Here is an 18,891-nt window from a genome sequence, read left to right as displayed (position 1 = left end):
TCTCCCTTCCCCACCCCCCCCATTTCGTGTTCATAACTTTTACAAAGGAGGCATAGTGTAGTAATCCTGTCCAGCTCCGTATACAAGGGGCCGAATCCCCACAGCACACAGCCTACACACAATGGTGCAGAGACCCCCTCACTGAGGAGGAGCACCAGACTACAGGGAGCAAGTGCCGCTCATGAGACTGTGCGCTGACGTCACTCCCGTGAGCCAGCACGGCGGGGGTACTGGTGGGGGTTTCACAGTATTGCTTTGTAACACGATCTGTTTGAATAAAGAGGGAGTTATTAGTTCACTCAGCTCAGTGCAGACATGTTCCTTTCTTTTCGCAGCGCCACCGTATTGTGAGTGTACAGTTGTGACCACGCATAGCTTTCAATGGTTTGAGAGGCATAACAGCCGAAGACACCAAATTCTGGCACGTTGTCAGCACCCTGGATCCAGTCACAGCAGCAAGAGTCAGCCCTTTTCTGAACCATCTGCATATGGAAGGCAAGTATACCCTCTTTCGTCAGTTCTTACTTGACTCTTTCTAACTCAGCCGGCACAAACAGGCTGTTCGTGTACTTAACTCACAGGGCCAAGGGGACCGCAACCCGTCTGACCTTATGCAGGAGCTAGTGGCGTTAGCAGATGGACACACCAAGTGTTTCCTGTTTAAAGCCATATTCCTGTCAAAGTTGCCAGTCCACGTTGCCTCAGCCATCTCTAATATGGATTTTGCTTACCCTTACCTTGTGGCCAAGGAAATGGACCGGCTTTTCCGAACCCCTCAACCGGACTCAATTTATGTCCAGTTTATGTGTGCAGTGCAGGGACTACTCAGTTCTCCTCCCCAGCAGCCGTACAGATGCAGCGCAGCAACTGTCCTGACAAGGCTATTGATTACTGCTACTAGTGCCGTCGATGGGGCCGTAATGCCCAACATCGCATCCCCCCCCCCCCATGTAATTTCCCTGGATCCACACCTGGCTGGAACCGGGAAACCAGAAAGCTAAGCGTCGTTAGTGGCCTCGGCGGTTGGTACCAGTAAAGGTCTCCTGTACCTAAGAGACCTGAAGAATGGGCGACTGTTCCTCATGGACAGTGGTGCTGAGATCAGCCTCATACCACCCACTTTCTTCGAACTGAAAAACAATCCCCAAGGTTTCCCCTTACAGGAAGCCAACAGTTCTACGATCCCCAGCTACAGAACTTGACTTATGACTATCCACACCAAGGACACAGTATTCCAACTGGAGTGCACAGTCGCCTGCGTGGGTCAGACCCTCCTAGGGGCAGACTTTCTTGGGCCAACGAACTGCTGGTTGATTTGACCAGGTAACGCCTAGTGAACGCAAGAACCTTCCAGGTTTTTCCCCTCACTGTACACCAACAAAATTTCCAGCCAATGGGAGTCCACGCCTCAAATTGGAATGAGTACATCTCCCTACTGGCCGATTTCCCATCATTGGTAGCCCCGAATTTCCACGACACGGAATCTGCATACAGTGTGCAGCATTTCATTGAGACCACTGGACCACCAGTTTACGCAAGGGAAAGACGACTTCTCCAGGACAAGCTCCTCCTGGCCAAAAGCAAGTTTGAAACCATGGAGGAGTTGGATATCGTCCGCCGCTCAAACAGCCCGTGGGCCTCCCCCCTATATATGGTCCCCAAGAACTCTGGAGCGTGGTGCCCATCTAGAGACTACTGGCGGTTAAATGACTCAACAGTTCCAAATCAGTATCCAATCCCACATATGCAAGATTTCACTGCTCAACTCCAGGATCTTCTTTAAAGTTGATTTGGTTAAAGGATATCATCAGATCCCAGTGCACCTGATTACATCCCAAAGACTGCCATTGTCACCCTGTTCAGACTTTTCGAATTCGTGTGTATGCCTTTTGGCCAAAATAATGCGGTCCTGATGTTCCAGCACCTTATGGATCTGGAGGGAATATTCGTCTATCTTGACAATATTCTCATCACTAGCCCCAACGCGGGAAAACTTTCAGCAGCTCTTCACCAAGCTTCAGGCTCATGGATTAATGATCAACCCAGCTAAATGCCAGTTTGGTTTGGACACCATCGATTTCCTGGGACATCATATCACCAGCAATGGGAGTCATACCACTGCCCGACAAGGTGGAGACCATCTGCAGTTTTCCCAATCCAACCTCTCTCAAGGGATTGCAGGAATTTGTAGGGATGGTAAACTTTTACCATTGTTTCCTCCCAGGAGCAGCAACCTTCATGCAACCACTATTCAACCTTATCAGACTCTCACCTGGGCCACTGAAACACTCCAAACCTTCGAAGCAACCAAAACAGCACTATCTGAAACCACTTTCTTGGCCCACCCAGACCCAGACTCCCCTTTGTCATTGACAACGGACACCTCCGAGAGAGAGGTTGGCACAGTACTGCAGCAGTGGGTCAATCAACAATGGAAGCCTCTTGCTTTTCTCAGCAAGTGCCTGAGGCCACCCGAACTTAAGTACAGCTCTTTTGGACAGGAGCTGGTAGCTCTGTACCTGGCCATATGCCATTTTAGGTACATCCTAGAAGGCCAGGTATTCACGGCATACACATACGCTGGGGAAGATCTCGGACCCATGGTCATCTAGACAGCAACGCCATCCTTCCTATATCTCAGAATTTACTACAGACATCCAACACGTCCAATGTAATAACAAATGCACTCTAATGCCCAACAATCTCTGAGGCTATGGGTGGTATCGACATGACCCAACTAGCCAGGGACCAGGCCATGGATGCAGACATGCAGGCCTACTGCACGGCCATCACAGGACTGCAGATACAGGAGTTTGCCCCTGAACCAGGAGGACCACTACTCCTTTGTGACATGTCCACTGGCCGCCCAAGACCCATCCTTTCCGCTGTTTGGAGACACCGGGTGTTCAACCAAGTGCATGGATTTTTGCACCCTCTATCATAACAACAGTCCACCTCATCTCAGATCGGTTCGTATGGCATGGACTATGCCAAAGTCTCACTCTGGACGAAGACCTGCGTACTATGACAACGTGCCAAAACCCAGTGACATGCCTTGGCACATGACAACCCTTCCCACCTACAGAAAACAGATTCCACCATATCCACGTGAATGCCAATCAGCCAAAGGACGCTGGTCAGAGGCAGTCTCTATGCCATCCTGTGAGCATTCATGTCACAGTGGGTTGCTTGTTTCGGTGTCCCCTCACATATGACCTCCAACTGAGGAGCCCAGTTCACCTCCTCCCTGTGGTCAACACCATCAAAATTCTGTGGTAGCCAGTTACACCACACGACTGCCTACCACCCACAAGTGAATGGACTGGTAGAGTGCTTTCACTGCCACTTGAAAGTGCCTCTGAAAGCTCGACTCCAGGGCCCGAACTAAATGGATGAACTCCCATGGGTCCTGCTTGGCATCCAAAGAAGGACTCTCCACCTCATCAGCCGAGATAGTCTATGGGACGCTGATCGCTGTTCCAGGTGACCTCCACTGAACCTCAACCCAATGCCATGGATGTCCTGTAGCGTTTAAGGGACAGTACAGCCAACCCACGCCCACTTCCTACTACCACACACGGCATGCCACGCAACCCTGCCATGCCCCAGAAGATTTAAAAACTGCGGATTTTGTTTTCGTCAGGAGGGGCCAGCCAGGAACCCCTTTACAATGGACCTATTAAAGTGCTTAAGAGGGATGAGGTGGGTTTTACTCTGGACGTTTGGGGTAGACAGGACATGTTCACTATGGACCAACTTAGATGGCATGGAAGCTTTCCCTTCTCCTCAGTTGCAGCAATATGGCCACCCTCCTGAGGACTCTAAAACAAAGACCATGAGAACCGTTTGTAATTCTGGGGGGGGTAGTAGTGTAGCAGTCCGGTCCAGCCCTGTACACATGGGACTGAATTGCCACAGCACACAGCCTACACACAATGGCGCAGAAACCGCCTCCTCACTGAGGAGCGCCAGGGTTAGAAAGCGGACTGCAGGGAGCGAGCACTGACATCACTCCCACACGGCGGGTGGGGAGGGGTTTGAATTATTGTTTTGTAGCGCAATCTGTTTGAATAAAAAGTGAGTTACTGTTTCACTCAGCTCGGTGCAGACACGTTCCTTTCTTTTCGCAGCACTACCGTATCGTGGGCACTACAATAGCACAATAAAGATGCAAATATCCCAGATTTAAGTGGCTATATAAAAGGGGCTATTGAGTGATTATGCCAAAGTACTGTTGTTTTCTAATCATTACTACATCAAAATCAGCACCATTTCTATTAAATTATGAAGTACCACAGGATGTATTTCAAGACAGAAACATGCTGAAGAAACTCAGCAGGTCACACAGCATTCATAAGCAGCAAAATATAATTTTCATATGGACACAACAGTCTCCCATGGATATTGCATGATGCAAGTTCCTCCAGCATTTATGTGTATTTATAGTATATACTGCGCTGGATGGGTCACGTCTCCAGAATGGAGGACCATCGCCTTCCCAAGATCGTGTTATATGGCGAGCTCTCCACTGGCCACCGTGACAGAGGTGCACCAAAGAAAAGGTACAAGGACTGCCTAAAGAAATCTCTTGGTGCCTGCCACATTGACCACCGCCAGTGGGCTGATAACGCCTCAAACCGTGCATCTTGGCGCCTCACAGTTTGGCGGGCAGCAACCTCCTTTGAAGAAGACCGCAGAGCCCACCTCACTGACAAAAGGCAAAGGAGGAAAAACCCAACACCCAACCCCAACCAACCAATTTTCCCTTGCAACCGCTGCAATCGTGTCTGCCTGTCCCGCATCGGACTTGTCAGCCACAAACGAGCCTGCAGCTGACGTGGACTTTTTACCCCCTCCATAAATCTTCGTCCGCGAAGCCAAGCCAAAGAAAAAAAAAAGAAAATAGTATATACAGACATTCTTGTTGAACAATATTTGACTTGAAAGACAATGTTAAATTCCCACAATGTGGTGTAAAACATTTCTAGCTTTAAAAAGAAAGTCACACATTGAAGTTATCATATCCTTTAGGAACAACACATTAAGTGTAGAAATTAGAAGCCAATTGTGCAAAACACTTGAAATGATAAGTTTGGTTTTCAAATTGTATTAAACAAATTACAAAAGATGACAATCATCCAAGTAGGTCAAAGTTTTATATTTCCTCTAAAGATTCATGAAATCATGAAAAGCATGGATAAAGTGAGTGCTCGTAGTCTTATTCCCAGGATAGCCAATTATCGAACTAGAAGGCCTAGGTTTCACATGAGAGGGGAGAGATTTAAAAGGGATCTGGGGAGCAAATACTTTACTCAGGAGGATAGTTCACATCTAAACAAGAAGCTAAAGAAGTGGGTAACATTACAAAATTCAAAAGATTTTTCGACAGATACAATGACAGGAAAGATTTATGAAAATATAGATCAAATTCAAGCAGATGTGACTAGCCCAGAAAGCGATATTTGTTAGCATGGATATGATGAGTTGAAGGCTCTGTTCTGGGTTGTTGGAATCTATGATAACCAACACACTCGACCATCTATCTTTGTTGTTTGTTCATATATAACAGAATATAATTTCTACTTACCAATGAATGTTCTAATACACCTCCGCTCATTGTAAACTTCCCAAAGCTGAAATCAAAATGTAAAGGATATATCAGATTTCAAATTCCCTCGACATTTTTTTCCCTTCTTGTCTCTACAAAATCCTACAACTATGGTGGATGGACAGTCAATTCTAAATACCAACCATTATTTAGTACGCTGCTAAAAGGATCCAATAATATTTATTGTTGCTCTGGTATTGACTTCAACATGGTTGAGAAGAGAAACTCTTGAAGATTAGGGGTTCATAAACTAGGTTTACAACTATCAATACAATTCTAAAAGTCAGATAACATCCAGGCTTCCTCTGGAATTTGTAAATAAAAATCATGATGTGCTATCCCTCATCCCCATCTAAATACCATGTCATATGTTGACTATACGTAGCTGTTAATGGGGAGCACCATGAGTATGTGCCTGCAGGCTTCCAATTCCTTAGCTTTACCCCATGTAAAGTTATGACCTAAGCAAAAATTTCCCTCCCAGTTCCTTGTGAGCACCTTCAAATCTCATAGACACTGACCCTTTGTGGGTACATGATATGGAAGCTAATTGTGCAGCTCTGATTGCTGACTGGAACTAAACAAGAAACTGCAGATGCTGGGGTTAAGTGAAATGCACAAATATGCTGGAGAACCTCAGATTAATTAGGAAGTAAAGGGTGTTATGAGCCAGAGGACCCCAAAACCCAGCACCAATAGAAATTCACCAAGACAAATGGATACTTAAACAAAAGTTAATTTTATTATCTTTAAACATGAAAACAGGATCACACTTTAACTTATTACTATTAATTTAACCCCCTTCTAATTTTCAGCGTATGTGTATATGTTCAGGAAAGGTCTTGGATTCACTCTCACTTCTCCAAGTTCACTGGTATCAGGCAATTCTTAAACTGTGCACAGAATTTAATATTTATGAATTTCCCTAGGCTTTGGTGCTTGAAAGGTAAATAGTTACCACTCAGGAAGGTTCTTGTTGGTTTTCAGAGAGATTTGTTGCTCATTGGACACCCACAACTGATTCCTTCCAATCAGCCACTTCAGTGTCTTGCTGAAGAAACTTTCCCATTCAGGGTTTTCCAGATGATAACCTCTTTCTTTCAGGTCATCACAGAGTTCCTTTTTGTTTCCCTTATTTTAAGTGAAACATTATACATCTTTCTTGGATGGACCACAAGGGCCTTGACCAGGCTGAACTAAGAACTCACAACCAGTCTTCAAAATGGGTTTTTTTTCCACAAGCTTGCCAGCTTGTCCTGTTGCAGTCCCAGCTGCTGCTGAACTGTAGAACTGAATTCTCTCTCACACTCTCAGAGAAAAGCCTTTTGACTCTCTCTCTGCTTGCAAGACCACATGACCCTCTTAGAAGAGCAAATTGCATTCAGACTGCAGCACCGGACCAAATCTTCTAAGTTCGTTCATCTGTTGCTTTCCAAAACAATAATCCATTATTCCACAGCATGTCCAATTAGCATCTACTTGTGAAGTCCCTACAGGCATCCTTCAAAGGTTTTGCAAAGCACTCAGAGTCTGAACTGTCTGGCTTGAGCCGAGGTCTTTCATTTTAAATGAGATCTGATTTGAAGTGTTTGTATGTGACCTACACTTAAAAAAAACCTGCCACAATTTATCTCCTTTAAAACCTATCTATATACAATATAAAATATAACAATCAGTCACAAAGGTAACCAATAATTTGGGCCTGAGTCCATGATTTTGATTACCTAGTTTTTAATTTGATTGCTCTTCATTGCAACAAGTCAGCAATCTCCAATTTTCCTCCAATTAAACATCTGAAGGCTTTGCAATGGAGCATTGGTTATACTCAGGCCATCATCCATCCCTGGCTGGTTACTCAGGTTAAACCAAACAGTGAAATCTTTTGCATATTGATCAGAACAGCTTGACATCCATTCCTTTCATCCTCTGTGAAATGGATTTTGATGTTTTTGTACTTAAATCTTAATAATTAGTGGCAGAATCCTTTTCAATTTACTGAAATTGATATCACATGTCAAATGTGTGCACAAGTATCACACATTGTGGTTGTGGGGTCCATTAATATGGGTCAACTATAATGAATTCATCACAAGACCTAAAACAAATCTCCAGCATGAATATAAATCATTCTAAGTTTACAGTAGTAGATACCAGGGAGATATTGCATCTATAGAGTATTCAAAAGAGTACCATATATTTCGGCATACAAGTCTTGAAACCCTCAAAAATTGGAGGGGTGGGGGGGGGGGGGGGGGAGTTTAACGTACGCCAGATATATTTTTGAGACCTTAAAATTTAAAAAAAACACTCGACATAAATTTGGCATACAAGACAACCTGAAAGCACCACTCCCCTACCACCAGGTGCCACCATAGCCCATCCAGACATTCTACCCAAGGTCGCTGCTCCTATGTGGGAGCCTGAGGTTGCTGCTAATGTCCAGGTGCCTGAGGTCGCCGCTAATGCCAGTAGACAGAGGTGTCCACTCCTGCCCAGTAGGCCGACACATAGCCGTGGTTCCAGCACCAAGCACACTTGGGCAGTGAGACTACTTCTTCAATACGGATGGCACCACATCTAATGTTGAGAATGGAGTCGCTGTCGCCGACTCCAGCTGCAGCCAATGCTGAAGACTTGGACCCAGCTCCATTGGCATATTCCCGGCCAGAACCAAAGAAATTTTAATTTTTTTTTACTTGCTTGCTTAATTTACAGATTTGTTACTTGGCAATTGGGGTGTTGTAACAAAGTTTGGGTTGTTGCTGTGAGGCACAGACACTAGTCTCCAACACTTTCCTTGCAGAAAACATGGGGGGGGGGTGGGGGGAAGGGGTGTTCGACTTACATGTACAATATATGATAAAACCATGAAGGGTGAAAATGGGGATCTAACTTATCTGCCAGTCAACTTGTACACAGAAGTTCATGATTTAGAATTTTGTCCAAATTTCTCATGTTGCGTTAATAATCATAATACACATCATTTCCAATAATCAAATTATTATCATGCTTTGTTAAAAATTTACATCTTTCAATTGTTATGAACTAACAAAATCAACAACCCTTTTAAATTTTGTTTGGGACATTGTTAGCACTAACACAGGAACAGCAATGGAAAATTCACCAGACCATGGTAAATTCAAAATAATAGATTTTTAACTATTAACAACATAACATTTCTTACTTATCTCTAAACTTAACCCCACTATGCACAAATGTGAATGGATGTGTGTTTGTGTATAATTAAAGTCCCAATCTGAAAAGTCAACCTTTAAAAGTTCAGCATCATTTTAGTCTTGCTTGAAGGTCTTAAATTCTCAGTTCAGAAATGATTATAAAGCACTTTTAAACATCAGGCTTTTTTTATTCACAATGTGGCTATTTTCTTCCACAATGAATTCACAAACCCACACAACGATTAAACGAAGTGGCTATTTTCTTCCCTGATGAAGTCACAAACCAGACAAGGGTTAAATGAACTGGCCATACATAAACCCCAACCAACACCCAACCCCAACCAACCAATTTTCCCCTGCAACCGCTGCAATCGTGTCTGCCTGTCCCGCATCGGACTTGTCAGCCACAAACGAGCCTGCAGCTGACGTGGACTTTTTACCCCCTCCATAAATCTTCGTCCGCGAAGCCAAGCCAAAGAACATAAAATAGACCCAGCAGAAATCTGTCCTCTTTTCTAAAGAAACAACAAAATAGTCTTCCTTATTTCAAAAGCCACTGGTTCTGTGTTCCCCTTTTCACAGAAGTAACAAACAGCATCAATTCTGGTTACTGTAACTCAACCCTGTCTTTCACAAGGTTTCAACCCCTGTATGTCATTGGGCTTTGACTTCTGTACTCTCCAAATTGAACTCTTCCAAAGCTGAACTCAAAATGTCTGAATTAGGTAATATATTACATCATCATTGAGGTGAGTCCCAATTCTTGGAAACCACATGACATTAGTTTTATTTCTACCAAAATTCTGTTCCTTTTTCAAAACCATTCCATATTCATAACAATCTCTGTTCAAGAGGCTTAAATGGCTTTGATTAAAATCAGTTGGCTTCCTTCAGCAGTTCTTGAATAATTAAGACCCACTTGAAATTCATTAGCTCCGAGAATGAACAATGAGTACAATGGTATATCTGTAAATCTGCTGTGACCTGTGTGTGACCCTGTACCAGTCCACAAATAAGAATAGACACAACATTTTAACTATAATTTATTACTAAGACATTTTTAGTTTAACATTAAAGGTTAACATAAATCTGTTAAATAATAACATCACCATAATGAGGTGGTGGCAAATACGAGGTCAGAAATTAATTATTAATTTTTTTTTTCTTTTTCTTTTCTTTGGCTTGGCTTCGCGGACGAAGATTTATGGAGGGGGTAATTGTCCACGTCAGCTGCAGGCTCGTTGGTGGCTGACAAGTCTGATGCGGGACAGGCAGACACGGTTGCAGCGGTTGCAGGGGAAAATTGGTTGGTTGAGGTTGGGTGTTGGGTTTTTCCTCCTTTGCCTTTTGTCAGTGAGGTGGGCTCTGCGGTCTTCTTCAAAGGAGGTTGCTGCCCGCCAAACTGTGAGGCGCCAAGATGCACGGTTTGAGGCGATATCAGCCCACTGGCGGTGGTCAATGTGGCAGGCACCAAGAGATTTCTTTAGGCAGTCCTTGTACCTTTTCTTTGGTGCACCTCTGTCACGGTGGCCAATGGAGAGCTCGCCATATAACACGATCTTGGGAAGGCGATGGACCTCTATTCTGGAGACGTGACCCACCCAGCGCAGCTGGATCTTCAGCAGCGTGGACTCGATGCTGTCGACCTCTGCCATCTCGAGTACTTCGACGTTAGGGATGAAAGCGCTCCAATGAATGTTGAGGATGGAGCGGAGACAACGCTGGTGGAAGCGTTCTAGGAGCCGTAGGTGATGCCGGTAGAGGACCCATGATTCGGAGCCGAACAGGAGTGTGGGTATGACAACGGCTCTGTATACGCTTATCTTTGTGAGGTTTTTCAGTTGGTTGTTTTTCCAGATTCTTTTGTGTAGTCTTCCAAAGGCGCTATTTGCCTTGGCGAGTCTGTTGTCTATCTCGTTGTCGATCCTTGCATCTGATGAAATGGTGCAGCCGAGATAGGTAAACTGGTTGACCATTTTGAGTTTTGTGTGCCCGATGGAGATGTGGGGGGGGGGGGGGCTGGTAGTCATGGTGGGGAGCTGGCTGATGGAGGATCTCCGTTTTCTTCAGGCTGACTTCCAGGCCAAACATTTTGGCAGTTTCCGCAAAACAGGACGTCAAGCGCTGAAGAGCTGGCTCTGAATGGGCAACTAAAGCGGCATCGTCTGCAAAGAGTAGTTCACGGACAAGTTTCTCTTGTGTCTTGGTGTGAGCTTGCAGGCGCCTCAGATTAAAGTGACTGCCATCCGTGCGGTACCGGATGTAAACAGCGTCTTCATTGTTGGGGTCTTTCATGGCTTGGTTCAGCATCATGCTGAAGAAGATTGAAAAGAGGGTTGGTGCGAGAACACAGCCTTGCTTCACGCCATTGTTAATGGAGAAGGGTTCAGAGAGCTCATTGCTGTATCTGACCCGACCTTGTTGGTTTTCGTGCAGTTGGATAATCATGTTGAGGAACTTTGGGGGGCATCCGATGCCAAAGCCCTTTCCTGCTCACGGTGTCGAAGGCTTTGGTGAGGTCAACAAAGGTGATGTAGAGTCCTTTGTTTTGTTCTCTGCACTTTTCTTGGAGCTGTCTGAGGGCAAAGACCATGTCAGTAGTTCCTCTGTTTGCGCGAAAGCCGCACTGTGATTCTGGGAGAATATTCTCGGCGACACTAGGTATTATTCTATTTAGGAGAATCCCAGTGAAGATTTTGCCTGCAATGGAGAGCAGCGTGATTCCCCTGTAGTTTGAGCAGTCTGATTTCTCGCCTTTGTTTTTGTACAGGGTGATGATGGTCACGAAGGTCCTGAGGCAGTTTTCCTTGGTCCCAACAAAGCTTGAAAAACTCATGCAGTTTGACATGCAGAGTTTTGCCGCCAGCCTTCCAGACCTCTGGGGGGATTCCATCCATACCTGCTGCTTTGCCGCTCCCTCCCCGGCTCTCAGTGAAGTCCGCCTGGCAGATGTAGGCAGCCTCCAAGAACGCGGCACGGGCTACACACTCTACTGGTCTGGCAAGCCTTCGGATGAACGACGCCTATCTGGCGTAGGCTTTTTGGTCAAGAACTTCATTGCCTCCAAACTCGAAAACCTTCCGACAGGCCACTCGAACCGAATCATGTCCATGTGACTCCCCCTTCAAAACAAGCGTCACATCACCCTCATCAGTGTCTATGCTCCAACCCTCCAGGCGGAACCAGCAGAAAAGGACAAGTTCTACACTGACCTGCGCAACCTCATCCAACACACCCCTACAGCCGACAAGGTTGTCATCCTTGGCGTCTTCAACGCTCGCGTCAGCAAAGACTCAGAAACCTGGCCAGGAATCCTGGGCAAGCATGGCGTCGGCAAGTGCAACGTCAATGGGCGCCTCCTGTTGTAGCTCTGCGCAGATCAGCGGCTTGTCATTACAAACACCCTTTTTCAGCAGAGGGACAGCCTTAAGACTACCTGGATGCATCCCCGATCCAAACATTGGCACCTCCTGGACTACATCCTGGTGCGAGAAAGTGACAAACGAGATGTGCTCCACACCAGGGTCATGCCCAGCGCGGAATGCCACACTGACCACCGGCTGGTTCGCTGCAAGCTCAACCTTCACTTCAAGCCAAAGCCCAGGAACAGTAAAGCCCCCAGAAAGAGGTTCAATGTTGGAAACCTGCAGTCAGACGAAGCGAGAGGAAACTTCCAGGCAAACCTCAAAGCAAAGCTCGACGGATCTGTCCCCTGAAACCCTCTGGGATCAGTTGAAGACTACCATACTGCAATCCACTGAAGAGGTAATGGGCTTCTCCTCCAGGAAAAACAAGGACTGGTTCGACGATAACAGCCAGGAAATCCAGGAGCTGCTGGCAAAGAAGCGAGCTGCCCACCAGGCTCACCTTACAAAGCCGTCCTGTCCAAAGAAGAAACAAGCCTTCCGTCGCGCATGCAGCCATCTTCAGCGCAAACTCCGGGAGATCCAAAATGAGTGGTGGACTAGCCTCGCCAAGCGAACCCAGCTCAGCGCGGACATTGGCGACTTCAGGGGTTTCTACGAGGCTCTAAAGGCTGTGTACGGCCCCTCACCCCAAGTCCAAAGCCCGCTGCGCAGCTCAGATGGCAAAGTCCTCCTCAGCGACAAGATCTCCATCCTCAACCGATGGTCAGAACACTTCCAATCTCTTTTCAGTGCCAACCACTCAGTCCAAGATTCCGCCCTGCTCCAGCTCCCTCAACAGCCCCTAAGGCTAGAGCTGGATGAGGTCCTCACCCAGGATGAGACATATAAGGCAATTAAATTAGGACGCACATAAATAATACAAACGTAAACAAGCAAGCAGGTGGATGAAGTTAAAGTGAAAAAGTTTACTTTGGTTTTGTGATAGTACAATATTCAAGGTTCACAATCAGTTCAAGGATGCTAATAAAACCCATCTTTCTATTATGGTATTGTTTTGCAACCACTAACAAGTTTTTGACAATTGGGAATTCTGAAGCTGTACAATAAATCCTTACCTTAATTTTACAGTCCATGGAACAGGATAAAAGCAGGTGACCAGATTTTGGAAATAGTCGAATCGCACTGACACCCTAAAACATAATGGATCAAGAATTACTTGAGTTACTAAATGAGTTCACAATCCTGCCACATTACTGACATCTGCAAATTCAGAAATCAGGGCTTGCACCCACTCTAGAACATGAACATAGATCAACAACATTTAAAGAATGGTCTCAAACCTGATCCCCAGGAACACTAAGGTCCACCTTCTTCCAGTCTGTAAAAACCACCTTTCACCAAACCCTTCTGTTATCTGGTTCTTAGATTTGTGTCCCTGCTTTCCATGCTCCTTTTTATGCCACACGCTTCAACTTTGCTGATAAGCTTTACTGATATAGCACTTGATCAAAAGCCATCTGGGAGTTCTTGTACACCAGATTGAAGGCATTACCCTCACCAGCTCTCTCTGATACTTTATCTAAAATGTTATCACATTGATTAAACACAATTTGCTCGTGAAAAATTATTGCCATGATCCCCTCTTGTACTTCCTTCAAAATCTATGAATGTATGCATCTGGTCATGTAGATTTTCCTAGATCAACTTTTCTATCATCTCCATGCTATTTTTGTAGGTGGTGAAAGGAAATGATACAGCACAATATCGGGCCCTTTTGACCTTGTGCTGCCCAATTACACCCAGTTGACCTATACCCCCAGTATGTTTTTGAAGGGTGGGAGGAAACCAGAGCACTGGAGGAAAACCCATGCAGACATAGAAGAAAGTACAAACTCCTTACAGTCAGCACTGGAAATTGATCCTCGGTCGCTGGCACCGTAACAGAATTGCACTAATTGCTACTCTAACAGTACCACCCATAATAATGTGATCCATGGAAGTGAAACACTGAAAAAAAAGACTGAAGGAATGACTGTTCATCAGACTGGTGGTGACAGTCAGTATTTTCCTCAAGATTCAAGGCTGATTTATATTTGAGTTAAAGATCCAAGTTTGCACACTACACCAAAAATTAAGGATTGATTTAACAGAGGAAATTGAATACCAGAAGTGTGAAGTGATGCATTTTGCATCATTTAGTGAAGTAATTGGGATGTTGGAGTAGATATAGGCATGGAGTACAAAAGCTGAGATGAACGTTGAACTATTATAAAATATTGGTTGGCCACAACTGTAGCATTGCATCTAATTTCAGTCAATGGATTTTAGTACGTACACAACGATCTCAGCGAGTCAGAGATTTACTGAACCCAAGGTTGGGGACTTTATCAACAAGATTAAACTGGAGAAGGCAGCATTAGTTTATTTGAAATGAAGATGATGAAAGTTGAACAAGAACATAGTAGATTGAGAAAAGGTAGAGAACTTATGATCAGTCCCTTTGAAGAATGATGAGAACTTTTTGTAAATGTACAGTAGTATTGATCCAGAACTCATCTACTGTAAACAAGTGATAAAATAGAGTCTACTTATTTTAAAGTTATTATAAAATTGGATAGATACAAGGGTAAAACTTTTTTTTTTATGCAGATGGAGCAAAGAATGTTTCTTTTTGGACCCCAATGATTTAACGATTCCACACAAGTCACTGGTGAATACAGTCAGCAAATAATCATCCTGAAGAGAGTTAAGCTTCCAAAACAAAAAATATATAAAAATTATTGGACAGATCTTCCTTTTGATGATAAATGTTTGGACAAATGAAAATATCCAAAGCTCAACAGAAAATGGAACACTAAAATCTGTCCTGCAATGTTCAGCAGTAAAGTTTATGGGACTGACTAACTGGAGTAGCAGTTTGTCTTCAGCCACCAGTTATAGAAGTACTATGGAATGGATCCTCCACAGCGTGAGTGACAAAGATAAATTAAAAGTATATGAAAAAATCAAATTGAGTTAACATGCTGCTGGCACCAATATGTGGATCTTTCAAATGCCTCTATATTTTATTGCTGAAAGGAGTTGACTTAATGGATTGTGCTTTATCATTTTGAGCTTTTGCTTTGTGTTTTCTATTGATGGTTGAAAATGGGAGGTACAATGTACTGCAATTAGATGAGCTGACTCAGTTCAGAACATTTGTTTAATGCTTCTATGTGCATATCACAGGATAAATTACACATGCTCACTGGGTTTTTTGGAAGACGATCAACTGCAGTTTAAAGTACACATTTTAAATTATATCTTTATGTGTACATGTGATTACTATGTGTTGGGCACTGTGTGTATTTTGCAAAGATACATAACCGACCAGTTCTCACTTATACCTTATATGGATGCTGCATGACCTGCTGAGTTTCTCCAGCACCTTTGCTTTACTAATTTGCGGATCCTTGCTATTTGAAAATCGAGAAGCATTAACTCCTGACCACTCATAAAAGAATTAGCTGTAAAATGCTCTGAGACAGGGGCCAAAAAACACTATGTAAATTCTATTTTTCTTTCTCATTGGGTTAAATAATGAGCTGATCCATGATAAAATTAAAAATAAAATCTGCAAATTGAATTGTAAAACTTTCTAATATTTACAGAACCGATCTGTAAAACTATCAGGATATGAAAACCAGCCTAGATTTTATGGCAGCATAACTCGTCTTATTCGTGTAACCAAAAGTAGCACATGTTGGATTAGCAGCCAGAGTTCTGCATTGCTGATCCAGAAAAATAAAGTTGTATCTCACCAGGGCAGATGAGGAATTTAAATTTGAGGAAATAAACGAACTAAAAATAATTTAGATAAAATACTGGTCTCAGCAAAGGCAACCATAAAAGTGTTGGATTTCCAGAATCGTTCATGACGACAAATTCTAATTCTGATGTAAAAATCCCTGAGAAAAGATACAATGGGAGGCATGGTTAGTGTTGCGGTTAGCACAATGCTGTTACAGCGCCAGCGATCGGGTCCAGGGCTTGAATCCTGTGCTGTCTTTAAAGAGTTTGTATGTTCTCCCTGAGTTTGCATAGACTTTCCCCAGGGATCCAGTTTCCTCCCGCCCTTTAATAAAATGTACTGGGGGTTGTAGGTCAATTGGGTGTAATTAGGCAGCATGAGCTCATGGTCCAAAAGGGCCTGTTACTGTGCTGTATGTCTAAAAAAAAAGCCTTCCTTTCCAGATTAGAAGACACCCAACTGCAGACACTCCAAATTGTTTGACTGTTAACTTCTTCCTCAGTTCAGGAGCAATTAAGCTTGACTGCTTTTACCTTCAGCCTGGCTGTTCGTATGTCATGAACAAATGTGCAAAAATACAACAGGGGGCAACTCAACAGATCAGGATAGACCAATTATGTGAGGTGTAAAACTATGAGCTGACTTCACAATATAGGAATAGTCTGGAAATCTTTGGAGAGTCTCAAAGAAGATCCATCTATTACTAGACCAGTTAGCTTAAAATGACAAACACTATGAACAAATAAACAAAAATTAAGGAAACAAAGCCCACAACCAGTAAATAAATAAAGAATTCCCAAAATAGAGGTGGAGATGAAAGAGTTGACTGCAAGCACATGGGTCATGTATTCAATTATAGTCGAGATTTTTAGACCAATTTTTTGGGTCAAATTGAGAAGGGGAGTGGGGTCAACTTTTACACAGGTCATATTTTTTAACTACATTAAGTACCTGGTTTGTTCAAGACGCCCAGAGCTTGTATGGGCTGGTGGTTGGAAGGTCGGGAGCTCGGATGGGCTGATGGTTGGGGCATCGGATGGGTTGGTGGCTGAGGCAAGGGTTCGCAGTTGGGGTGTCGGTTGCTCGGATGGGTGGGCAGTCGGAGCCAAAAATAAGGGGCGGGGCAGTTTACTTTTACATGGGTCATACGGAAAACATAATTTTAGGGCCCAAAAATGGAGGTGGACTTTTACAAGGGATGAGCATATACGGTAATGATGCAGTCAATGCAGGAGAAAAATCAGTTTTCAACTTTCTATTTTAACTTTTGCAAATCACAAACTAATAAACTCCATGTTCTTACAGTTCCCTTAAACATTAGCATAGTGCTTGGGTAAATGAACATTCTTGACCTTTGATGGAGAGACGAAAAGTACAAATCACACCGTTGCTGTTCCGGAATTTTCAAATCAAGAAAATAATTAAATCTGGAACTTTAAAAACTAATCTTAATAACAATGAAACTACTGGAAAATACTATTCGGTTTAATAACCTCTTTCAGAGAAGAAAATCTCCTACGAGGAGGCATCACTAGAAATGTCTATGTCGCATGAGGAAATATTCGCAAATTCTTTTGGGAGATTTGAGTAGGGGGATGAATATAGAGAGCCACTACAGATTGTAGTTCCAAGTATCTCTGCCTCATTGCTCACTCTGATTCTACCAACAATTAATCCTTTATAAGAGCTAAATGTCCACTACTTGCAGTAAAATTTTGCAGGTTCTCTTAATGCCTGCTTGCCTCGCACAGTAAGGCTAATAGTCATCCTGGTCCTCAACCCCATACAAGTGTGGCATATTTTGACCTAAGTACTTAAAGGAAGCATCCGACAATATGAGTAACATTGAAGAGCATTGATACTGGATCTGTTATGTAGGAATTCAAGTTGTCAACTGCATCAATTGACAAAAAAAGGCCCATTTTAATATGTGGGTTCACAATTTTAGGCACAGAGCATTTGTCATGTGCCCCAACTTGCCTGGCATTCCTCCATAGGTCTTTGTTTTACTCATATGTGATGCCACGAGTAAAAACACCAAGAACAAATTTCATGAAAATCTAAGATTTGGAAGCAAAATAACTCAAAGTAAAATGGTTCATAAATATTTATATATGCATTTATGCTTATACTACTGCACCTTTTAAAACATTAACCATTGTTACTTAGCAACACTGAATACATACTGCAGATAAAGTCACTTCACATCTAATGTTTAACATAAAAGGAAATTAAAAACAAATGTGACTGAAGCACTCACAGCTATTTCAGCTGATATTTCCTCCCAACCAAAGAAAAATGTATTTGGAGACAAATAGCTCACCCAATGTCTGCTGACATGTAAATCCATTAATGGTATTTTGGGTAAAAAATGGGATAAACATGATTTTTTTAAACTTTCAAAATTTTAAATTTGATATAATTTTTAATTTAGAGATGCAGAACAGTAACAGCCCCTACTGGCCCACAACCCCATGCCATCCAAATATACTTATGTGACCAATTAACCTACTCATCCGTACATCTTTCAAATGTGGAAGGAAACTGGAGCACCCGAAGGAAACCTATGAAGACATAGAAATAACAAACAAACTCCTTATAGATAGCGTCAGATTAGTACCCAAGTCATTGATGCTGTAATGAACTTGTGCTCACCACGACACTAACTATAACATCATAACTGTAATTTTTAAAAACTTATCAAATATATATTTAAAATATTGTAATCTGAACAAGTACCTTGGTATGTCCAGTCCATACGTGCATCTGCTTCTTCGGAAGGTAACATTTCTCAGGAAGTTGAGCAGATCGTAAATTGACTCCAAGATCCTGAGGAATGTGTAAGTATGATCTTCCTTGATAGTCATACATATCTTGGACTGTAAAGAGAACACAATCCCACTTAATGCTTTACTCAAGAACAATTAGTTTTTTTTTCCCAGAAGCAAA

The 18,891-nt window shown here is 43.2% G+C and overlaps 1 protein-coding gene across 1 annotated transcript in view; it reads right to left on the bottom strand.

Annotated features, from left to right (window-relative positions):
* cdc40 (cell division cycle 40 homolog (S. cerevisiae)) overlaps window positions 1-18,891 on the bottom strand; it is a 154,892-nt gene that overhangs the window by 56,550 nt on the left and 79,451 nt on the right. Inside the window, exons 7-9 of the mRNA XM_069887585.1 lie at window positions 18,682-18,821; window positions 13,268-13,342; window positions 5,588-5,633 (exon numbers count right to left, since the gene is read on the bottom strand). Coding sequence (XP_069743686.1) covers window positions 5,588-5,633; window positions 13,268-13,342; window positions 18,682-18,821 — 261 coding nt within the window. The remainder of the gene's footprint in view (window positions 1-5,587; window positions 5,634-13,267; window positions 13,343-18,681; window positions 18,822-18,891) is intronic.

This window comes from Narcine bancroftii, chromosome 6, assembly GCF_036971445.1.
Source record: "Narcine bancroftii isolate sNarBan1 chromosome 6, sNarBan1.hap1, whole genome shotgun sequence".
Taxonomy (NCBI): domain Eukaryota; kingdom Metazoa; phylum Chordata; class Chondrichthyes; order Torpediniformes; family Narcinidae; genus Narcine; species Narcine bancroftii.
The sequence above is the reverse complement of the archived record's forward strand: the minus strand, read 5'-3'. Positions and strand labels throughout refer to the sequence as shown.